Source organism: Anolis sagrei, chromosome 3 (genome assembly GCF_037176765.1).
Source record: "Anolis sagrei isolate rAnoSag1 chromosome 3, rAnoSag1.mat, whole genome shotgun sequence".
NCBI classification, from domain to species: domain Eukaryota; kingdom Metazoa; phylum Chordata; class Lepidosauria; order Squamata; family Dactyloidae; genus Anolis; species Anolis sagrei.
Genome location: NC_090023.1, coordinates 201,095,249 through 201,120,581, shown reverse-complemented (window position 1 = coordinate 201,120,581; position 25,333 = coordinate 201,095,249). Strand labels below are relative to the sequence as shown.

Here is a 25,333-nt window from a genome sequence, read left to right as displayed (position 1 = left end):
ATTACTGGTCAGAAATAATCCAGTGGGGTTTTATGACTAGTCTATTTCAAATGGCTGTGGTTATTCTCCTGTCTTTAGGTTAAATGGGCTAAAGAAAACTACCATCACAACATTGGATCCCCTTATTCTTTGCGCCTAGCCTCTGCTGATGTTACTGGAAAGATCATTGTTTGGGATGTAGCCACAGGAGCTGCTCGCTGTGAGATCCAGGAGCACACAAAACCCATTCAGGGTAAGGAAACTATTTTCATACTACAGCATTTTGCAGTAATGCATGCACTTACTCATTAGATGGTATAATAAATCTATCTTTGAATATTTTTTTATGTTCAGGTAATTCCTGTTCATGCACTCTTCCTTCCAAGCAACAGACACTCAGGCCAGCATCCTGTAAGGGTCTTGTTCATGCATAAGTACATATGCATATACATAAATCCTTTTTGGATGAGCAGTTCAGAGAGCCAATATTTTGCCCTTGTACTTAGTCAAAATACCTCCCATTGCTAGGGAACTATTAAGCCCCTGGAGGAGCTAACTTCTCCAGTCTCATCATTTGGAGAGAAAGGGGGAGGAAGGAGACTGTGAAAATCCAACTGTTCTAAGCTCCCAGGGAAAAGGTGAGTGCTTTCTGTTTGAGAGCATACCATTATTTATTTGCCCCAACTGAGAGCCCTTCCACACAGCCCTATATCCCAGAATATCGAGGTAGAAAATCCTACAATATCTGCTTTGAACTGGGTTATCTGAGTCCACACTCAGATAATGTCAGATTTCCTGCATTGATATTCTGGGATATAGGGCTGTGTGGACGGGCCCTCAGCTGAGATCAGATGCTTCTGTGGACTCTTCCACACAGTCATAAAACCCAGAATATCAAGGCAGAAAATCCCACAATATCAGCTTTGAACTGGAATAGCTGAGGCACCACTGCCATATATCCCAGTTCAGAGCAGAAAATACGGGATTTTATTCAGCTGCGTGGAAGGAGCCTAAGTGTTCTCAATTGTCTCCCTGCTTTTTCCTCATTGGTGGCAGGAGCCAAAACCCTTGAGGACTGATCGCTACCTTGCAATGGGAGGGGTAGAGATTTGGAAATGCATGTTCAGGTAGGATTTCAGTGACTGCTCAGTTTTACACATTTAATGTGCTTTATCTAAAGGCTTTAAAAAGCAAGTCTGGACACTTCATAGTCAGGAGAAGTGAGATCTTAAGTCTTGACAAGTTTGAAAATATTTATATGGAAAATGATGAAAATATTTTATTTATTACTCTGTTTGTATCCTGCCTTTCTCTACCCCGAGGGGGACTCAAGACGGCTTTACGTATGGCAACTATTCAATTCCTTTGGACAACAAATAGTTAGAATACACTTAAGTTAAAATTAAAAACAAAATTACATGCACATTAAAACATACAAAACATTGCATACACTGTTTAAATCACACCATTCTCAATCGTAATCCGGGGCCATTCCAAAATTTTCTAACACTTATCTTTACAGCTGATCACACCAGTCATTAATGCTGCAATCTATACACAGTTAACCTTGCACTTTCATGATATTTTTACCTAACTAGATATTATAGGGTCGCATTATTCATTGGTTGCAAATATTGTTTGATTTCTTACAAACTGCTTAGAAATAGAGCATTTAGACTTTAGGGAGTCCCTGAGTAATCAGTAACATACTTGCTTGAGGACATCCCAGGGCTGTGGTTAGTACAACGGGTTAAACCGCCACATACAGAATATCTTGCCAACCAAAAGGTTAGCAGTTCAAGCCACGGGTGGAGTGAGCTCCCGCTATTAGCCCAGCTTCTGCTTACCTAGCAGTTCAAAAACAGCAGTGCGGGTAGATAAATAGGTACTACTGTCATGGGGAGGTAAAAGGCCCCCCTGAAGACATGCTGGCAATTTTATCAGGAAGGCATCCATGGATAGGCTCCTTGGCATGGAAAAGTGGAACAAGAGTGCCTCCCCATGACTGAGTGAAGCAGAACCTCCAGATTCCAGAATGAAAAAGAGGGAAAACCTTGCCTTTGTCTATGTATTGTCTGTCCTTGTTAATTGTATAACAGCATTGAATGTTTACCATATATGTATTCTGTAATCTGCTCTGAGTCCTCTTGGTGAGATAAAGTGGAATATAAATAGTTTGTTTATTTATTTATTTATTATGTATTGTTGCCTTATTTTAGTTTATCTGAGCATAGCTTTTTCCCATTCTACCTCTCTCACTTTTTCCATGGTCACAAACCTTCACACACTTTAGTTTGTCACTTATTGTAGTAATGACATTATGGAGCTACTATAAAAAAGACAAATTGTCCTGAGCTGGTTTATTGATGTACATCAGAAGTGCAGGGAAGAGTATGGGAAGTGCACCCTTCAAAGTCTTCTGTGGACGAATGCTGCCCACACTTACTGTACATGCTTGCATGTGTTAATTCTCTGCCCTGATTCCACAGTCTTTTTGTGCGAGTCCTTTAGGTTAATGACAGAGCTTGGCATATAATGAGTTTATGGCACTGTTACATACAACAAACAGCATCCAATTGTTCATGGCCTTCATAAGCTTGTTAGCAGTTCAATCTCAGGAGAATTTCACTCAGTTGCTAAGCAACAGTGAAGTATTTCAGTAGCTTTGTGTCTTTTAGTAATGTGGTTTGTAAATCAGCAAATAGGGTGGTAAGAGGGAAATCAGCAACCAAACAATCCATCACAACAGCAAGATTTTTCACTGGAGGTTTAGGGACTCTTTTTCCCATATGAAAAACCCATCATCTCTCCTTTTTCAACATATTTTTTATTATGCCAGCAAAGTAATATAGAAGAAAGATAATCATATGATTTGACAAGAGAGGGCTGCATGGATAAAGAATATTGTATAGATTGCCTTTTTGAAAAACTTAGTAATTATATGTTGTGATCTACATTGTAAGCACATGTGTCTGTATATAATGATGTAGCCAGAGTGTTGTGATCTTACAGTATTTATATACTGTCAGTATATCTATATACTTCATATTTAAATTGGAGACAGGTAGTGGTGAGGACTCTGCTGATGTTGTATTCAAATAAGCTACCTGAAAAGAATTCAGACCAAATGATGGAAATGGTTCAGCATCTTCACATTTGAAATTCCTTATTACACAGAATTATTAATTACTGTGTATTATTGTAAGTTATGCTTTGTGACCATAAGATTTCCATTACATCATAAAAAGCAGTGAAGACAATTGCTACATTGGATTGCTGTAGGTTTTCTGGGCTGTATGGCCATGTTCCAGAAGCATTCTCTCCTGATGTTTCGCCCATAGCTATGGCAGGCAACTTCAAAAATGGAGGGGTTTGTTGGAAACCAGGCAAGTGAGGTTTATATGTATGTGAATTGTCCAGGGTGGGAGAAAGAACTCTGTCTGTTTGAGGTGTTGCAGTTAGCCACTTTGATTAGCATTGAATTGCCTTGCAGCTTCAAATACTGGCTGCTTCTTGCCTGGGGGAGATGTGTTAGCGAGTCCTGATTGTTTTATATCTGGAATTCCTCAGTTTTCTGAGTGTTGTTCTTTATTTACTGTCCTGATTTTAGAGTTTTTTCTAATACTGGTAGCCAGATTTTGTTCATTTTCATGGTTTCCTCCTTTCTGTTGAAATTGTCCACATGCTTGTGGATTTCAATGGCTTCTCTGTGTAGCCTGACATGGTAGTTGTTAGAGTGGTCCAGCATTTCTGTGTTCTCAAATAATATGCTGTGTCCAGGTTGGTTCATCAGGTGGTCTGCTATGGCTGACTTCTTTGGTTGAAGTAGTCTGCAGTGCCTTTCATGTTTCTTGATTCGTGTTTGGGCGCTGCGTTTGGTGGTCCCTATGTAGACTTGTCCACAGCTGCATGATATACGGTAGACTCCTGCAGAAGTGAGAGGATCCCTCTTGTCCTTTGCTGAATGTAGCATTTGTTGTATTTTCTTAGTGGGTCTGTAGATAGTTTGTATGTTGTGTTTCTTCATTCAGCAATGGACAAGAGGGATCCCCTCACCTCTGCAGGAGTCTACTATATACCATGCAGCTGTGGACAAGTCTACATGTGGGGGAAACATCAGGAGAGAATGCTTCTGGAACATGGCCATACAGCCCGGAAAACTCACAGCAACCCAGTGATTCTGGCCACGAAAGCCTTCAACAACCCATCAAATTCTACATCGTTTCAATGAAAGAGAATGTCAGGGTCATATTGGGTCGTGGGACATTTTGTGAGATAGGTCCTCTCATTCACATGTTACTGTAAACCAGTGGTTCTCAATCTGCGGGTCCCCACGTGTTTTGGCCTACAACTCCCAGAAACCCCAACCAGTTTGCTAGCTGTTAGGATTTTTGGGAGTTGAAGGCCAAAATATCTGGGGACCTTCAGGTTGAAAACCACTGCTGTAAACTTTTGGAGTTTGAAGAAATGAAGAGTAGGAGGGGAACACAGAGAGGTTAGAGCAAAATGGTTTCTATAAGGATTATAGAAATTGAATTGTGTTGGTGTTCATTTGCTTTTTATTGCATCTGAGCATCAATGATCCATAACCTGGCAATGTTATTCTACGATAATGAAAAACGGTATAGGTTTGTGTGTTACTCCTGCTCTGGATACCATGGTTACAAACCCCATTCAGCCATGACAGCCCTCTAGGTGACTTTGCATGAGTCACAGTCTCTCAGCCCTAGACAAAGGCAATTGAAACCTCCCTCTAAACAAATCTTACCAAGAAAACCTTTTAACAGATTTGCCTTGGGGTTGCCATTAGTCAGAAGTGACTTGAAGATACTCAGTAATAAATGCTTCTTCAGTCTGCTGTCCTGAAGAATTAGGTTGACGTCATCACTCAGTTGTAGACTACCTGACAAATGTGTTGTTTTCTATCACCTTAAGTGTCTCCCTTGGTCTCATGGCAGCAATTGCCAAGTTTTATGTCTTTCATTAAAATTAATAAAAGGTTCTAATATATAGGTGCATGTGTGAATTTCCTTAAGGTTGAAAGTGATAACAGCTGAATAAAAAAGAAAAAGAAAAGGTTTTCTACATCTGTCTTTTAAAAAACAAGCTTACATGTTAATGTTGTGTAATGTGTCTCAGTCTCCATTGGGTTTTTTCCCCTCCCTGTAGCAAGCTGTGCAGCCCCTGCTGTTTTTAGTGCTACTGCATTCCTCATTATCATTACGGTTATAGATGTGTTTTATTCCTGAAGAGAAATTCATAGCATCTTGGCGAAATGAATAATTGATCGTTTGCTTCCCAAGTTGTCTCATAAAACTTTTCATGACCCAGAATGACCTACACATGATCTTCTCTCACTGCAAACATTGCTGAAGTAATTCTGCTCTTGTCTTGATTGCTCCTTAAGATGAAGCGGAGATGGTACAATCACAAATGTGATTTCAAAAACGCAGTGATGAATAATTCTGTGTAATAAGGTGTTTGAATCCTGGACATGCTAAACTGTTTCTGTCATTTAGTGCAGATGCTTTTTGAGCAGGTTATTTGAACTACTGACATATTTAAACAAGTTTTCCTTGCATTCATGAAAGAGTGGGAAGATCAAAAATGGAGACGTTGTACACCCATTCTAATAACTGAAGTTCTTTTTAATATAAGTTTTCTTAATCCATCAAGCACAGAGGGACAGATGAAGGCTGTACTTTCTCAGTGGAAAGAGAGTGGTTTCAGGTGACTGTTGGCTTCAAATCAACACATTTGTTGATTTCTAGATATGTCTTTACTCAAACTTCAGGACATTGCCAGCAATTACTTAATGTACTTTACTTGATGTAATTATAGTAATTTCCCCTAGCTTCCTGTATAAATAAAAATGAAAAATAGAACTATTTATCTACCTGTATATACTTGAGTATAAACTGACGAGAATACAAGCCGAGGCAAATAATTTTACCACAAAAAACTGGGAAAGCGTATTGACACAAGTATAAGCCGAGGGTGGGAAATGCAGCAGCTACTGAGAAATTTCAAAAAATAAAAAAAGATACCAATAAATAAAAAATAGACACCTTCAGGCTGATATGGGCAGGATAAAAGTAACGTAAATAAAATAAACAAATAAATAAAATTACATTAAGCAAGGCATCAGTAGGTTAAATGTTTTTGAATATTTACATAAAACTGTAATTTAAGACTGTCCAATTCTGATTAAACCATTATTCTAACCACCTTCAATGTAAATGTGCTTTTGTATCCTTCCATTAATCATAGAGTAAAATAATACATGAAATAATAATAATAATAATGAAATAAAAAAAATGGAAATGTAATAATAACAGTAATAATAGAGCAAAATAATAAATGTAGTAATAATAGAGTAAAATAATAAATGAAATAATATAATAAATAGAGTAATAAATGTAATAATAACAATAACAGAGTAAAATTATAAATAACTTTGACTCGAGTATAACCTGGGGGGGGGGGGTTCCGCCTTAAAAAGGGGCTGAAAAACTCTGCTTATACTTGAATATATACAGTATCTTGAAGTTTGTTTGGTTTTTAAATTTAAAAATATGCATAGTGTAACATTTCCTCAACACACAATAGCCTTTGTGATTAAAACCAGATTTGTCCTTGCTCGAGGGACAGGACAGATACTATTTCTTCTTGACATGCATTTTCCATCTTTCCCATTCATTTCATAGTTCTCACATTCAGTAGGACTGACATGTCCATCTGTGCTCTGCCATCTAATATTCTTTGTCCAAAAACTTTGTATATGTTACACCTGAGGACCCTTAATATCTCCATACAAAAGCAGTAATTTAATAACAGTTTGGAATAGGTAGCCAGAATTTTTCTCAATATTTAATTACTAGTTAATTGTAATATTTCCTTGAGAGCTTTTTGTTACCCATCTCACCCAAATAGCACCGGTAATTGAATAACCTGAAGTGCATCAGTTGTAAAACAGCCTTTATTCCAGTTTCAGATCTAATTATATGAGCTGGAGAGACTCTTGATATTCCAAATATCTAATAAAGCCAGTTCTGAAGTCTTTCTTATCTTTCTTATTATTGGCGAAAATCCATATTTCTTCAGTAAGTTAATACATGTAGTACCTTTATAAATTTTCATAATTAGGTGTGATGAACCTGGGGAACTATCATTCCAAAGCCACATTTGAAGTTGCAGCACAGGCAGTTACTTGTTTCCAACTCTTTTTCTGAAAAGTCTTTGACTTTCTATTATGTGATCCAATCAGTATTTCTGTGATGAAAAGTTTCCTGATATGCCACTTCCTCTTGTAGCAATGAAAGAGATTGCTGTTCTTCACTTTGAAACTGTTCCTCCCTCTTTTGACAGACATGCAATGGTTATGGAGTCAGGATGCTTCTCGAGATTTGTTACTTGCAGTTCATCCACCAAATTACATTGTGTTATGGAATGCAGATACTGGCACCAAGCTCTGGAAGAAAAGTTATGCAGAAAATATCCTTTCTTTTTCATTTGATCCCTTTGATCCTTCAAATTTGACATGTAAGTTCTGCATTAGGAAAGTACATGTGAAACTTCATTTCCAGGGTAAAATAATTTCAGAGTAAGTGTTACTGTGATATAAAGTTTTGCTGATGGGTCGCAACTGCCAAAAGCCCGAAAATGCATTAAAAGAAATAATATCATAGGATGATCTAATTAACCTTGGGTTGTGACTTTTATAGGAAGCTTGAGGTGGGAGCATCGGGAATTGAATGTGAAGTGGGCAAATGAGACTGGTTATGGAAAAAGTCATTAATTAAAACAACATATAACTAAATGTACTGTGAAACAAGTTCAAAGTTTGAGAGAATGGATGTGCATACATATTACAATATTTAGGCAGCTACCTTATGCCTCAGGCTGATGTTATTAGTCTACTGAGCAGGGACTCTGAAAATTCAGGGTGATCTACAGGCTGCATTTACATCTCACATTAAAGCATAGCTTAGGCCCCTTCCACATAGCTGAATAAAATCCCACATTTTCTGCTTGGAACTGGGATGTATGGCAGTGTGGACTCAGATAACCCAGTTCAAAGCAGATTTTGTGGGATGTTCTGCCTTAATATTCTGGGTTTTATGGCTGTGTGGAAGGGCCCTTAGTGTGCGGATAGAAAAGTTATCAAGGTCATGGGGACTGTAGCAGCCCTTTGTGATGTAGTGGTCCTTAGCATTTGCTCTCTGAGCACCTCCAGTCCTCTGAAAATTTGCTTTTAAAATTATGGTTGCAACCCGAGGAACCTCCACAGAAATCAGCTGGTGGTTTTGAGCCCTCCATCTGGTTCTAAATCCAGGAAATCCCTTTTAAAAACAAACAGATTTTTTTTTCTGGAGAGCTCAAAACCAGGCTGTTATAGGTTCTTTAACCACATTTTATCTACTTCTAGTATATTGGAACATAGATGTGTGGAAATGATTCACAGCAAGTCTCAGGGTTATACATTTCCTTTCTTGTCTCCCACATGGCTGGGAGAAGAAGGAATTCAGAATTATTTTCCACAGTTCACTGTGTAGTCTTGACCCAGAACTGTTGTCATGCCTAACTTAGGTTACTTTAAACATGCCAGTTTCTGTAATTATTTGAAGCTGTGTGGGTTTTAAAAAAAACTAAATCCACTATTAACTTTTTTTCTAATCCAGACTACATGAAAAATGGTGCACGAGAAAGTGAAAGGTTTCAAATTCCTTTCAGCTGCAGAAAAGGATGTGAATCAAGCTCATTTTAATTCATGGGCTCACTTCTGTCATATTAATTTTGACATGGAATCATGTCCAATGTCTTACCCAGGTTCCTGTCCAGTTTGTCGTAGTTTAGCAACCCTGTAATGGTCAAAGAAAAGTAGTGAAAGATTTCTTAGCACTGTTTCAGAGTTCTTCCTTGGTTGGAACATGGAAAGTTTATGGCTAGTTTACAAAAATACAAATGATTAATTTGGTTAATTGGAACATTTCTGTTTATAATCCTTTCAACTTGGCCAGTCAAATATAAACTTCTTCTCCATAACAAGGAATATAGCTCCTGTTCTCAGTGATTTCAAAATAGGAATTAAAAATGGTAATATAGTTTACATGTTACATGTGAACATGAGTAAGGAGTTGTATGCAAACAACATAATTCCCACTGTGTTGACCGAAACTTACTTTCAAGCAAGTTGTGTAAGATTGCAGCCTAAAGATTATAAAGTCATTCCACATTCAAGTTTCAAGAGTGTTTTGAGAGAATAATTTTGCATTTGAGAGATACTTTCTAGAGAAACACTTATATCTGAACATGTGCAGGTAGTTGGAAGTCAGTGTACTGAGCTAATGTTAGAAGGATTCACTTGTCTTCCACCATACTCAGAACCATTGACAATTATTTTTGAGAATTCCTATAGAACAGGAGAAATCCCAACAGCCTAGAAGAGATCAAATGCTGTCCCCAATTTCAGAAAGAGCAAAAAAGAGGACAAATGATTATCACTCTGTCAGCCTGATGTCAATACCAGGAAGGGTTCTGGAACAGATATTTTCTTCCATTTCTTTTAACAATTTTTAATTATTATTGTAAACACATGTAAAATTATAGATAGTAAATCTCAATGGCAACTCTGCCGGGTTAAATAGAACAAAGAAATAATAATATTCGACTTACATTTTCTTTCAATTTGGCATGTCCTACTTTTTTAAATTTCATACTTATCTCCCACTTGTGTTCAACAGTTTTTCTGGAACAGATAAACAGATAGTCCATAAGGGGCCTAAGTCAGTGGTTCTCAACCTGTGGGTCCCCAAATGTTTTGGCCTTTAAATCCCAGAAATCCTAACAGCTGGTAAACTGTTTGGGATTTCTGGGAGTTGTAGGCCAAAACATCTGGGGACCCACAGGTTGAGAACCACTGACTTAGGCCCCTTCCACACAGGTGAGTAAAATCCCAGATTTTCTACTTTGAACTGGGATATATGGCATTGTGGACTCAGATATCCCAGTTCAAAGCAGATTTTGTGGGATTTTCTGCTTTGATATTCTGGGATATAGGGCTGTGTGGAAGGGCCCTTAGAAAATAGAACCCAGAGAAATGGATTCAAGCTACAGAGAAAGAGAATCCCACCTAAATGCCAGGAGTAACTTACTTTTCTAACAGTAAAGGCTATTTGACATAGGAATACGCTGCCTTGGAGTGTGGTGAAACATCCTTTGCATTTTTAAAAAACAGAGGCTGGATGGCTATTTTCAGTAGTGCTCTGATTGTGTATTGCTGCATGACAGAGGGTTAGATTAGATGGTCCTTGTGGTCTCTTCCATATCACTGATTCTCTGTGTGTCTATCTGTCTCTGTGTTTACGTATGTATATATTAAAGCTGGCTTCAGAAATAAATAAAAATGCCATATGCTGTTGAGATTTTTCTCTCCCCAGGAACATTTCTTGTAATGATTTGTCAGTTACTTTAGCATTCACAAAACAGTTAGCATTAATGTACATGACATTAAGAATGAAATTATATGGCCAAAGTGCTCTGCATATTTATGGTGTAATCATTCTCTTTTTTTATGCAGTGCTTACAAGTGAGGGAATAGTGTTCATTTCAGATTTCTCTCCATCCAAGGCCCCTGCCAGTTCCGGGAAAAAGGTTTACATTTCCAGTCCCCATTCTAGTCCTGTTCATAACAAACTGGCAGCTGCAACAGGAGCTAAGAAGGCATTAGACAAAGTAAAAATTCTCATCACTAATGAAAAACCAAGGTAAGTATTCAGAGCATGTTTTCTATTGTGCTCATAAAGCTTGTGCTTTGAGCATGAACCTATACAAATTATTTTATATGTAGTTTTTAGACATCATAAGGTAGGAACTGTGTATGTGTTACTAAAGTGATTCTCTGCCTGTGGGTCCCCAGGTGTTTTGGCCTTAAACTCCCAGAAATCCTAACAGCTGGTAAACTGACTGGGATTTCTGGGAGTTGCAAGCCAAAATACCTGGAGACCCACAGGTTGGAACCACTGTGCTACAATGTGCTGCTAGCCTCGACATCTGCAGGCTGTTTCAATGCAGCTGCTGTTCACTTTCCAAGAGATTTGCCTGGTTTCCTTCTCCCCCTTTCAAAGTTTACCAAACCACTACCAACACTAGGACACAATGTTAGTAAGCTGTCACCAAATTGCCTAAATATTTGCTGCCTTCAGAGGTATGGAATATAGTGTCAAATAATTTATAACTTATCTTTTTGGTAGCTTTCAAAATTCAGTTTGCTACTTTCCCACACCAGCCTTAAAGAAGCTGGGCTGTAATTTCATTATTTTGATCTGAAGCACACATGGGATGTAATAGTTTCAGTCAAAAGCATGGTGCAAATGTCTTTCTTCGGTGCTGCTCAGAAAGAACTGCTTTTTCCCCTCGCTTTCACTTCTTCGTTTTACTTCTCTTTTTGCCTTTCTCTCTCAAGTTTTGGTTGGACATTTGCTATTTCCCTTCTTTGTCTTCTGCACATATCCTCTTCCTCCCCCCACCCCCCAATGACTTCTGCCTTCATTTATCATTTCCCTTCTTCCCTAATAGCTCATTCTTATTATTTAGTCCCGCTCCTCTTTTTTCTCTTCCTTTTCTCCCCCCTCTTCCTGCCTTCTTTTGCCAGCATACAGTTAAGAACTAGAAATCTCTCCTCTCCCTCCCCCATTCCCCACCTTCACATCATGGCTTATTTGGCTTCTTTCTTCTCTATCTCATTGTTTCTCACTCTCATCCTCAGAGCCCCCGGTGGTGCAGTGAGTTAAACGAGTGGTTCTCAACCTGGGGTCCCCAGATGTTTTTGGCCTACAACTCCCAGAAATCCTAACAGCTGGGATTTCTGAGAGTTGTAGGCCAAAAACATCTGGGGACCCCAGGTTGAGAACCACTGAGTTAAACCCTTGTGATGGCAGGATTGCTGACCGAAAGATCAGCGGTTTGACTCCGGGGAGCAGGGAGAGTTCCTATCCATTAGCTCCAGCTTCTCATTCGGGGACATGAGAGAAGCCTCCCACGGGATAATAATATAATAATTATAATAAACTTTATTTGTATCCCACCACCATCTCCCCAAGGGGACTCGGGGCGGCTTACATGAGGCCACACCCAACAATACGGCACACACAATATAACACTAAAACACCACAAAAATCAAGAAATAAAATAACTTAAAATGCAAAACCAATGTAAATAAGCAACACAACAATATAAAATCAAAACATTAAACACTAAAAATGATCACAGTGGGCAGAGCCAGATTCAAGGATTAAAATTTTAAAACACTGGGAGATAGGACAATGTAGAATATCAGGAAAGGGATCCGGGAGATAAGATAGGATTTAATTGCACAGACCAGAAAATAAAGTGCTTCTGAGGGCATTTTATGCAGCAATTGGGCAGGCATTATCATACATTCAATCATTGAAGGCACATTGGAACAGCCAAGTTTTCAGGCTCCTCCTGAAGGTTGCCAGAATGGGGGCTTGCCTAATATCTCTGGGGAGCAAATTCCAGAGCCGGGGGGCCACCACGGAGAAGGCCCTCCCCCTTGTTCCCACTAGTCGCACTTGCGATGAGGGTGGGAGCTAGAGAAGGGCCTCTCCGGAAGATCGAAGAGATCGTATGGGTTTGTAGACAGAAATGCGGTTGCACAGGTAGGCAGGTCCCAAACCATTCAGGCTTTGTAGGTCAGAACCTGCACCTTGAATTGGGACCGGAAAATAAACGGCAGCCAGTGGAGCTCTTTAAACAGGCAGGCTGTCCGCTCCCTGGAATTCGCACCAGTTAGCTGCGACTTCTGACACCAGGAAAACAAAAACAACAAAAAAAACCCTCTTATTCTTTATCTCACTTTTCACAGTTACATGCATCATACTTCAGACCTTCTCCCCAGCCCCACAACCAAAAATCTTCCAAACAATTACTGGCATATGGTTGCTTCTTATCCTGTTAAAGCTGTAAGTCCAATTAAACCGAACTGAACTTGTTTCTGAATAAACATGCATAAATATGATTGTTGAAATTTTACTACAATTGCAGCCATCTGTTTCCTCCCCAAAAGATTTTAAGATTACACTATGTAATATGATTTTTGTTCCTGGGTTATAAATATAATTTCCTAATTGGTTCTATCACAACATGAAAACAGTTTATTAAACTGCAAAATCCTTGTATTGTCTAAGGCTTCCACGGCCGGAATCACAAGGATGTTGTGTGGTTTCCAGACTGTATGATTGTGTTCTAGCAACATTTTCTCTTGACACTTTGCTTTCATCTTTGGCTGGCATCCTCTGAAAACCACAAAACTGGACTATATAGTTGTGTTCTAGCAGCATTTTCTCCGGATGTTTCACTTGTATCTGTGACTGGCATCCTCTGAAAACCACACAACACCTCTGCAAAAACTTTGTTTTTGCGGGACATCCTGAAGCACATTTTGCTATATTTTTTCAACAAATAGCTCAAGAGTCTCAACCAATTCAACATTGTAGCAGCCACAAAAAATGAAGTTTCTCGAGTATAACAACTACTTTCAAAGTAGGTACCACACAATTAAACAAATAACACTTTCAAATCAGGAACATCATTCTTTTTCAAATGTTGTTACGTAGTGTTATTATTCTTCTTATTATAATATAATTACTATTTTGAAATTAATGGAGGATTGCATAACCTGTTTATTTTTTTTAAGTGGATCATGAGGGGCACTTTTTTTGTGTCAGGAGCAACTTGAGAAACTGCAAGTCGCTTCTGGTGTGAGAGAATTGGCCATCTGCAAGGATGTTGCCCAGGGAACGCCCATATGTTTGATGTTTTACCATCCCTGTGGGATACTTCTCTCATTTCCCTGCATAGGAAGCTGGAGCTGACAGAGGGAGCTCACCCCACTCTGCGCCACTGGGGGCTCCATGAGTGGCACTGATTATTGGGACCAATGCTTCAAAAGCAGAATACTGAAAACTTGCTTTTGGCTTGAAAAAAATGTCTTCAATTAGACTGTAAAATGTGTTAAAATACATGTTTGGCAAAATGTTACTCTGGTAAAAGTTTTATAGTTCAAAGCAGAGTGTGAAAAACTTTCATTGGGAGAACTACAACTCCCAAATGGTCCTAAAAGCAATTCTTATAAAGGTGCAAAGGGCAGGGAAAAGCTCTACTTTCAGTGCAGAGCCTGGGAAACATGATTTCCAACTAAATAAACATTAAACATTTTAATGTACCATATATAATATGTTCTGATCCATTGTGGTTGATACTTTACATATCAGTGTTAACAGAGTGGAGTGCTCCTTTTGTCTTAGCCAAGATGATCTTAAAGTCCTTGATGGTTCATAGAGAGACACACATTCGGATAGGTAAAGCCAGAGCTGTTAAGGGCTTTATAGGTCAAAACCAGCACTTTGAATTGTCCTCAGAAGCTAATAGGCAGCCAGTGGAGCTGGTGTGATAAGGGTGTTGTGCACTCCCTGTATCCTGCTCCCATAAGTAACCATAAGTAACCTGGCTGCCGAACGTTGGACTAGCTGAAGCAGCTCTCATTACTTTTCATCGAGCTAAACCTTACTTTTAGTTCCACTTAGAGCAAATTAGACTTAACTAGAATGTGATAAATCCATACAGTGTTATACTTGCAGATCTTAATATATGTCAAGATGTTGTTTCAGAAGTATAAGTTATACAAGTAGCTTTAGTATATGTTGTTCAACACTTTTTAATTTTCTTGTGGATTGCAAATTAATTTACCAAAAAAAGCCGCACTGCTTACAGTTTAAAGTATTTTAATAGGACTTCTTTGTGATGTGTTTAGTGCTGAATCAGTAACGCTGAATGACTGCCTTCAACTATCCTACTTGCCTTCCAAACGAAACTACATGTTGTTACTCTACCCAAGAGAAATCTTGATTCTTGACCTTGAAGTAAACCAGACAGTAGGTGTCATTGCCATTGAAAGAACAGGAATACCGTTTTTACAGGTAACAAAACTGGCAAATATGCATGCTTTCGTTCTTAGTGTTCTCTTGAAATAGATTTTTAAAATTCCTTTTTGCTCTGTATTTGTCTAAAAGGGTTGCTGTAATACTTAACTTTGGAGGAAATGCTACTTAATTTTTCTTTTAAATACTGCAAATTAATGCTTAATAAATTAGTTTCCAACTGGATGATAAGAAAACTGCTACCTTCTTTTCCTCCAAAGTCTTTGTCATACCTGGGTTTATTTTCTCTGCTTTCTTTATGGAAGATAGATTTGTGTTTTTAACATACTGTATGTAAGCATGAATCATTCAAGACAACAGTTGTGAGTCATTAGGAAACTTGGCATCAAAGGTTTGGAGTGTGTGTGCCAGAAATGCACTAACCTTGAAAGAGTGTTAAGACTGCCTGCTATAACCCTGAAATATGTTGTCTTCTTCTCAGTGTTTTGCCAGAATAAATTTGACAACTTGATATGCGCAAGTTGTTGAGTGCTTCAAGGTCTCATCATGTAGTGCTTTCTATCATACAGAAATGTTCGAAAGAAAGTAATAAATTGAACATTTATTATAATTTGATGACGGTGGTTAGCATGTTGTGAAAAGCAATAAACACGATTGAAGAAAATTACAGCCCAACATGGGCCAAAATGATTTAACATCTAAAGTCTGCTGGAAATTCTCCCTCCTTTCATGGCATTATGAAAATTATTATAGTGGAAATAATTCTGTGGTGAATGGAAATCCCATTATTATGGTTGTTTAGATATTTTCTCTAATAGTGAAACAAGGCATTTTGAGCATGAGGGGCTTATTTGAACTTGTTTGAACTTCTGGAATCCTTCATTTATGTGAGCTAGGAAGAAGAAAAGCTAAACATCACAGTGGTTATAAATGTCTGAGAATAAATTGCACTCAGTCATGCGGATAGACTGAGAAATTGAGGCATTTTGAAGGCATTAATCTACCCCAAAAAATCTAAACATCTGACCAAGGTCACTTTCATGGAACTCTTACCTCAGAAGTTTAAAACTTCTAGAAGAATATTAAACTGACTCATTGTACTGATCTCCAAGCTCCTATGTTGTCGTATCGAACCAGCGGTTTATGTTATGACTAAGGGATAATTAAGAAGGAAGGCAAATCCAGGAAGTGAGATCCATGCGGTGCAGTTTGTACAATATGAACCTCGGATTTATCTTTATTAATTACCTAGATGAAGGGTTAGAAGGCATGATCATCAAGTTTACAGCCAACACCAAATTGGAAGGGATAGCCAATATCCCAGAAGACAGGAGCAGAATTCAAAATGATCTTAACAGATAATAATAATAATAATAATAATAATAATAATAATAATAATAATAATAATAATAATAGAGATTGGCTAAAACTAACAAAATGAAGTTCAACAGTGAAAAAATGCAAGATACTCCACTTAGAAAAAATGAAATGCAAAGATACAGAATGGGGGACGCCTGGCTCTACAGAATACATGTGAAAAAGATCTTGGAGTCCTCATGGACAACAAATTTAACATGAGCCAACAATGTGATGTGGCAGCTAAAATAGCCAATGGGATTTTGACCTGCATCAATAGGAGTATAGTGTCTAGATCCAGGGAAGTCATGCTACCCCTCTGTTCTGCCTTGGCCAGATCACACCTGGTTACTATGTCGAATTCTGGGCACCGCAGTTGAAGGGAGATGTTGAGAAGCTGGAATGTGTATAATAATAATAACAACAACAACAACAACAACAACATACTAGATGCTTGGGAAGTGTTTGACTTGTGATTTTGTAATACGAAATCCAGCATATAGATCTCGTTTGCTGTGACACACTGTGCTTTTGTGTCAGTAAAATAATAATACTACTACTACTAATAATAATAATAACAAAAACAACAACAACTTTATTTGTATTCCACCCTCTCTCCCCGAGGGGACTCAGGGCAGATTCCAACATAACAATGGCAAACATTCAATGCTTACATAAAACACACGATACTAACATAAAATCCCAGAAAACCCCCACATATAAAAGCAACATTAAAGCCTAACATCAAATTAAGGCCATAACATCAGTAAATTAAACCTTATATCAATAAATTAAACTATACGTAATCAGACAAAATTCTATAATCATATACATCTAAAGAAAACATCCACATTAGAACAAATCCTATGAGGAGCAGCTTAAAGAGCTGGGCATATTTAGCCTTCAGAAGAGAAGGCTGAGCGGAGACATGATGGCCATGTATAAATGTGTGAGGGGAAGTCATAGGGAGGAAGGAGCAAGCTTAGGAGTATAGTGTCTAGATCGAGGGAAGTCATGCTACTCCTGGAGACTAGGGCGTAGAACAATGGCTTCAAACTACAAGAAAGGAGATTCCACCTGAACATTACAAAGAACTTCCTGACTGTGAGAGCTGTTCAACAGTGGAACTCTCTGTCCCAGAGTGTGGTGGAAGCTCCTTCTTTGGAGGCTTTTAAACAGAGGCTGGATGGCCATCTGTTGGGGGTGCTTTGAATGCAATTTTCCTGCTTCTTGGCAGGGAGTTGGATGGATGGCCCACGAGGTCTCTTCTAACTCAATGATTCTATGATTTATTGGAAGCCTTTTAATGTGACTGCTGTTGGAATTGCATACTCAATCAGATGTACTGAAGTCTCTCCCAGTGGGACTAATACTCAGGCCACCCTATGAAAAGAAGGTTGGAAATTCTCTATGTATATTTATCTTTTTTAAAAGCTGTACTCTGCAGCTTTTACTAAAGCAGCCTTATGCTGCCTTGTTCATTTAGGTAAGCTTTATAGTGCTCCATATGAAGCCATGGCTCAATACGGGAACACTTGAAGCCATTATGAGACAGATATAACAACTTGTTAATACCTGTATTGGGGTTCATGTTGGTCAGTGGTCATGACTGCTACAGAAACATGAAAAATATTCACTCTCTATTTTTGTTCTCTTTATCGAGGTAATTCCTTGTTTTCAGCGCGATGGGTTGTTTTGCCTTCATGAAAATGGCTGCATAACGTTGAGAATTCGCAGGTCTGCCAATAGTTTAAGTACTACACCAAATGAAGATCCTGGTGAGCATGCTTATCATATCTACGAAACCAAATCTTTATTTTTGTTCCAACTTGGATTATCAACAGAGAAATTAAAATTGGTATTTCTAATATTTCTATATAATTAAACCTTGAGGATAGTCAGTGCCATAATGCAGTAGTGCCCTAAATTCTCAATAAGTAAAGAAATGGGCATGGTTTGTTTAAAATAGACCAATAGGTTTTAGAGAATAAGCCATAAAAGCCATAATATTATACATTTCACATTTATACATTTAGATCACATTTAAATGATTTATATTATACAGTTATATCATTATACATTTATATCACTCTTTATAATAATGAGTCTTGCTAGATCTATTTGTCAAGACCCAGAAGCCTTAAAGACTCCAAACACAATGTACAAGGTCCAAACACAAGTTTACTGGTTACAAAAAAGACTTGGAGACACTTACTTCAGTGTCCCAAGTAAAAACTAAGAGCTTGTAGCAAACGTAAGGTGAGAAAAGCAATTTAAATATAATCTGGATTATCCTGGTATATAATCCGGTATAACAAAAACATGTAGCAATCCGCTTGAAATTCAGTGTCCAAAGAGCATACAAAAACAAGTTGGTAATGAGCAAAAAACAGTGTCCAAAGGCAGTCCGTAGTCCAAACATGTTCCAAGCAAGTTGAGATAGTCCAAAACATGTAGCCATTGTCAAACACGATCCGGAGTCAAAAACAGGAGAGTAGAAGTCGTCACTTACAGAGTTTCAAGAAGTAAACACAGGAACACGGAGATCTGTAGTCCAAGGACCCAAACTCGAGAATTGGCAGGAACAAAGAATCATGCACAAAAAGACACTTTGCCTTCTGCAAAGACCCATTGAAACAAAACCCACTTATATCCTAAAGGTCCTCATCAGAAGATGAGGTGCTCCCCACCCTTTCATCATCGCTCTCAGCTGCCCCATTCCCTGCAGCTGAACCCAGACCCCCATCCCTCCAGCTTTGCCAGCGTCCGTCAAGACTTAGATCTTGCCAAGTGCTTCCCGGGTGCCACTCTTCTGTAAACCCCTCAAAGTCATCGTTGGAGGTAGGCTGGGTACAGATATCCCTAATCTCCTGTACACAGGTCCAGTCAAGCTCATCCTCCTCCCCCATGTCACTCCCAGTCCCATCACTCCCTTCAAAGCCCATGAAGTCTTCATCCTCTGTAAGACGAGGAGCGGCTTAGGGAACTGGGCATGTTTAGCCTGAAGAAGAGAAGGCTGAGAGGAGATATGATAGCCATGTATAAATATGTGAGAGGAAGCCACAGGGAGGAGGGAGCAAGCTTGTTTTCTGCTTCCTTGGAGACTAGGACGCGGAACAATGGCTTCAAACTACAAGAGAGGAGATTCCATCTGAACATTAGGAAGAACTTCCTGACTGTGAGAGCCGTTCAGCAGTGGAACTCTCTGCCCCGGAGTGTGGTGGAGGCTCCTTCTTTGGAAGCTTTTAAGCAGAGGCTGGATGGCCATCTGTCAGGGGTGATTTGAATGCAATATTCCTGCTTCTTGGCAGGGGGTTGGACTGGATGGCCCATGAGGTCTCTTCCAACTCTTTGATTCTATGATTCTATGAGCGCTAAGTATATCACGGATGCACTTCCTTTGAATCTCCTTGTCAGATTCTTGTTCGCGAGTAGCCCGCTTGACTCCTCTGCTTTCCTCCCCATCTCCCATTTCACAGTCAGAGAAACCCTCGAAGGTTTCGGAATCAGTCGGGGCCATGATTATCTCTCTAATCCGCTTTCACTGCTGCTCCTCTTCCAACACCTGCGCAGCCCTCTTCTCCCTCCTACCAGTAGTAGCAACGTTACCATCATGCTGTACTACAACATAATTTTCTCCAAATTGTATGATCTAGTCATTTTAAAAAAAAAATCCCAGTCTTTCATATGTACTTTATTTATATTCCTCTTCCTGTCTCCCCAGAGGGACTCAGGGTGGATTCTAAACATAAAAGGCAAACATTCAATGTGTGAACATAATAACAGTAGCAGTGAAAGTAAGCAGAACTGATGCAAGAGCATGGCAATTGTGTTGGTTTGACAACTTTGGGTTTCTCAAACTTTGTACTTTGCCTTTTGCAGACCCTGACCACATTCAGGAGCTGGTTTATGACTTACGAAGTCAGTGTGATGCCATCAGGGTTACCAAAACTGTTCGCCCTTTCAGTATGGTTTGCTGTCCAGTGAATGAAAACTCTGCAGCTCTCATAGTGAGTGATGGTAGAGTAATGATATGGGAGTTGAAGTCCGCTGTTTCAGGCCGAAGTCTACGCACTAGGTAATCTGAATAATATGCTTTGTTTTTGCTTTACTTTTACTTTATGGTTTGCTGTTATATTGTTATACTGTTAGGTTTCTAATGTTGATAGTTAGTCAAATCCTGTTTGTATATTCTATGGTAAAGATCAGTAAAAATATAATGTAAGATAAAATGTTTGTGAGTGTAACTAACAGTAATCTACCCTACCTTTACATATGATGTATATAAGAGTGGGGATATGTGTCTATGGGCTGCTTGTTTCCCTATCAGCACCTGTTTTTGCAGCATTGGGATAAACTCCTCTCATTGTCAGAAAAATCCTGGTCAAGATCCTACATCACAATATACACAATATATTCATGGAAGAAAATAAAAGGTTAGATGTAGACACATTGTCAGCATGTGGATTAAACCCACTCCCTGTTGTCACCAAGTGCTGTTATTCAGGATTATTCCTGTTTGCAAAGACACAGCCTTTCTCTTGCATAGCTCATTGTAGATTTTGTTTGTACCTCATATTAAGTTTAGTAGAATGTTACATGCTGAAACTTTATTGTTGTTTTGTACAGCAGTTCAGGTGCATCCCCACTGTATTCACCCATCTCATTCTGTGGAATTCCTGTTGGAACATCTCAAAATAAACTTCCAGACCTGTCACTAGATAATATGATAGGTAAGCATGTTTGTAAATTAATCAGCTTCTTAAAGAAAAGTTATATCATCTGTATAACTTAAAAGAAAGTTATACAGATGATAAAAATGTTGCTCTAAATATGCATATTCAGTAGTAATTCAATAAGACATTAGATGAGATTTTTTTTGTGTGTGTTGATTTTTGTTCTTTCCACATCCCAGTTCCCACTGAACTGGATAAGATTTGCTTTTAAATAATACTGATTAACATAGATTTCTCTCAATGGAAATTTAAAAGCAAGTGTTTAATATGTAATTTGACTTCTTCCTCACAATAAAACAGGGGAAGGCACACTTTCAAAAGAAGAGCAGCAACGGAGTTTCTCTTTGCAGGAAGTCCATCTAAAGTTCCTGTTAACAGGACTTCTTTCAGGACTCCCTTTGCCTCCATTCGCTATCCGCATGTGTCCACCTCTTACAACAAAAAATATAAAACAGTACGAGCCCCTACTTGCTGTTGGTAAGCATCATTTTGATTCTTTGCAATAGTTATATATGTGAATTCTGCACAACTTCTGGGGACTATAACGTTCTGTATGTGCATACTGCTGAACTGCTTTAGACCTTTTACAGGATCTTCAAAAAGATATGAACGATGTTCAAAGAAATTATTTTCATTCCTTCTTGGAATATTCCTGTCATATGTGTATTATATTATTTTGGTTTGTATCGTTTTCTAAATTAAAGGTGTGGTGCAAGTAACAGCACATTTCTTTACATTATTTTTACAGTTACAAAATAGGTCTTTTATATTTTATTAACATTTAAAATGCAATGAATTATTTATCTGACTCCAACCAAGTACGTGCTTAACTATGATATAGCCCAGAAAGGTGGGTTGTGTTTATGAATTTTATTTGATGGGCAGATTTAATGAAAAGCTAGGATGCAACTGCTCAGAACAATTAAGGGGTTTAACATACAGTGGCTGTATGTCCAGCTTCTTGTCATGGCTTATCTATTTTATTTTTTTATTTATATGCCGCTTTTCTCACCCCTGGGGGGACTCAAAGCGGTTCACAACGTAATCCTTAGCAAAATTCAATGCCTCACACATATAAAACATCATATATCAAATTAACCACATATTGCAATAGATTAAAACCATTAAAATTACAAACAACAATCACAAACACACAACATAAAACATTCATTTTACATCGATCCCAAAATTATCTTTAACTACTTCATATTTCTATACTCCTGCCAATCATCAAATGCCTTTATGAACAACCAGGTCTTAAGTTGTTTCCTAAATGCTAGGGGGGAAGGGCTGATCTAATCTCAATAGGGAGGGAGTTCCACAGCTGAGGGGCAACCACTGAAAAGGCCCTGTCTCTCGTCTCCACCAATCGCACCTGTGACGGCAGCAGGACCGAGAGCAGAACCTCCCCAGCAGATCTTAGTATTCTAGTTGGCTCATATACGATTTGAAGAGAAAACAGAGTATTCTAGCTGGCTCATAAAGGGAGATGTGTTTGGACAGGTAAGCTGAATCGGAACTGTTTAGGGATTTATAGCCTAAATCCAGCCCTTTGATTTCTGCTTGGTAACAGACTGTCAGCCAGTGGAGCTGACACAACAGGGGAGTTGTATGCTCCCATTACGCTGCTCCGGTGAGCAACCTGGCTGCTGCCTGTTAGGTTACTTGAAGCTTCCTTACAGACCTCATATGGTGGAATGAAGTTTTTGCAGTACTGAAATTGGAGGGACAAATGTAAAAAGCAAAACAGTGTGGCAAATTCAATTTTATTTCCGAAAATTGAATTTAAAATGTTAATATGAGTCTATAAATTAATCCAAATTGCTCTTTGTAGGAACAAGCAATGGTTCAGTCTTGGTGTATAATCTTACAAGTGGGCTTCTCCATAAAGAGCTAAGCATTCATTCCTGTGAAGTCAAGTAAGTTCCGTTTAATTGTTCATTTTTTTCCCTTTAGAAAAAAGAAAATTAAAATGTTAAATATGCTAAGAAATGCAAACATTTGGCACTATCATAAGTGGTGTACTGAAAAATAGTTCGGTAGGATAATTGTACTTCGAAAATAGAGCCATAGTTCTGTGAAAACATTGATTCATTGCAAAATTATTCTGCATTGTATTTGTTTGAATTGGTAACTATGTTGTGCATTGTTCAAGGCTGAACACAAGCCTTTGTTTTCTGTAGAACACGGCAGTGTAGAGAATTCTTCTTAATGAGATTTTGATTATATCCATAATCATATGGAACAGACTATGTGTGAGAAGCAGCTCTTGATTGTTCCTCCTTACAATTTTTAATTTAAGCAAACAAAACCCAGGAGACTCTTGGGAGTTTCCAATAAGAGACCAGAGCCCAGGGAGGAGAAGCAGATAGACTGAAAAAAATGTCCTAGTCCTTTAACCTTCATTACGGTCCCCTGCTCCTGTTTTCATTCCCCTGGAGTGAATTAACTTATTTTTGAAAAGCGGCAATTAACGGACATACCCACATAATGTATGGTAACTTGGCGGGTTTAAAATATTTTTTTCTTTTTTCAGTTCTAAAGTTTCTGTTATGTCCAAAAAGCCTTCAAAGTTATACTATGCAAGAAGGTCATGGTTCTATATTACAATTATTTTTTGAAAATCAACTCATTTGAAATGTAGTATTGGAAAAGAATTATGTGGATAACATGAGGTATTTAAAAAATAAAGAAGACTCCTACTCATCTTAACTCTTTACATGTCAAGATGAGTAAACAGACTACTGTAGTTTGGTCATAGAAAAGTACAAAGACTATAAGGCTTGGTAAAGAGGAGGGTGTATCCATCAATGTTATCTGACTGGCAAACGCCTCTGGAGTCACTTTCAATACATCAAATACAACTGCATCATAGCTTTTCTGAGCATAATCTGAACTCCATCCTTCCAGAGAGTCAGAGCTTCTGCTACCCTCTGGAGCACTGATATTGAGACTCCTAGATCTTAACAGGGCTTGATGATGATAGGGTGACTTTGTAGACTTTCTTTATTACAGTCCATGACCATCACAAAGTGGGGCACAAATGCTCTGGGAAGGGGAAACACAGTTCCCTAGCTAAGCATTTATATAATAAAAACAGAGTAGTAAACAGTTTGAAATCACAGGTTAATGTAGCAGATATGGGACCGGGGGGGGGGGGGGACACTGATAGGAGCGGGCAAAGCACTGGAGGGGGGGCACTAAAGGAGACAGGAGAAGCACATTACAAGTCTAGTAGCATTTCAGCTGCAATAGGTTGCTCTAGCTACATTCCCGACTGGGTGTTGCCTTGTGGGGTCAATCATCATCCGTCTAATATTAAGTGCTGCAGTACAAAACTTAGCTGCTTCGAATTGGAAGGAAGAGCCAAGCATTAAGCAGTGTACACCAAAACATTTAGTTATTTACAACAAATCAGATTTCCTAGCGATTTTGACTTTTTAAAGTTTTCTTTAGTTGGTTACTTTATTTAATACATTTTAGACGATAGGAATAAATTCTATGACCTGCATGAAACACTTGAGAAGATAAAAGGGATGACAAAGGACAACACATTTATGAAAATGAAATCCTAAAAGTGTAGAATTCTTTGCCAAATAATTTTAAGTCAATGAAAAGAACTTGGCATAGCCTTCCTTTGTTTGGATCATCTTATGCTTGTGAGCAGCTGTTTTCAGCTTTGAATTATATAAAATCTGACGCCAGAAACAGACTAACAAATGACCTGAGTGCTACATGTGTTGCTCTCAAACTGACAAAGTACGAACCAAGGTTAGGCAAATTATCAGCATGCATACAACAGCAAAAATCACATTAATTTTTCAATAGCATGCCAAATGCAAACTTTTACCTTTCAATAAAAAGTTGTTCGTATCATTGAAAGCTCTGCTACTGGGTATTTTTTTTTCTTTTATGGCAAAATATGTTAATATATAGAACTCCCTGGTGGCGCAGCAGATTCAACCACTGAGCTGCTGAAGTTGCTGACCGAAAGGTTGGCGGTTCGAATCTGGGGAGCGGGATGAGCTCCTGCTATTATCCCCAACTTCTGCCTATGTTCAAAAACATGCAAATGTGAGTAGATCAATAGGTACATGGCGCTCCATGTAGTCATGCCAGCCACATGACCTTGGAGGTGTCTATGGACAAATGCCGGCTCTTCGGCTTAGAAATTGAGGTGAGCACCACCCCCCAGAGTCGGACGTAACTAACTTAATGTCAGGGGAAACGTTTACCCTTTTATGTTAATGTATGATTTTTTTTTCTAAATGAAAATTTCAGTATTCAGGTTCAATTGCCGTG

General features: G+C 38.5%; 1 protein-coding gene across 2 annotated transcripts in view; it reads left to right on the top strand.

Annotated features, from left to right (window-relative positions):
* The window catches only part of WDR11 (WD repeat domain 11), a 58,381-nt gene that overhangs the window by 7,750 nt on the left and 25,298 nt on the right, over positions 1-25,333 (top strand). The window contains exons 3-11 of one of the 2 annotated variants that reach the window (XM_067465805.1): positions 79-232; positions 7,348-7,521; positions 10,559-10,745; positions 14,813-14,978; positions 17,959-18,073; positions 20,178-20,373; positions 20,928-21,028; positions 21,332-21,508; positions 22,866-22,950. In XM_067465805.1, coding sequence (XP_067321906.1) covers positions 79-232; positions 7,348-7,521; positions 10,559-10,745; positions 14,813-14,978; positions 17,959-18,073; positions 20,178-20,373; positions 20,928-21,028; positions 21,332-21,508; positions 22,866-22,950 — 1,355 coding nt within the window. Of the gene's footprint in view, positions 1-78; positions 233-7,347; positions 7,522-10,558; positions 10,746-14,812; positions 14,979-17,958; positions 18,074-20,177; positions 20,374-20,924; positions 21,029-21,331; positions 21,509-22,865; positions 22,951-25,333 lie in introns of both variants that reach the window. The other variant, XM_067465804.1, reaches the window with a different exon arrangement.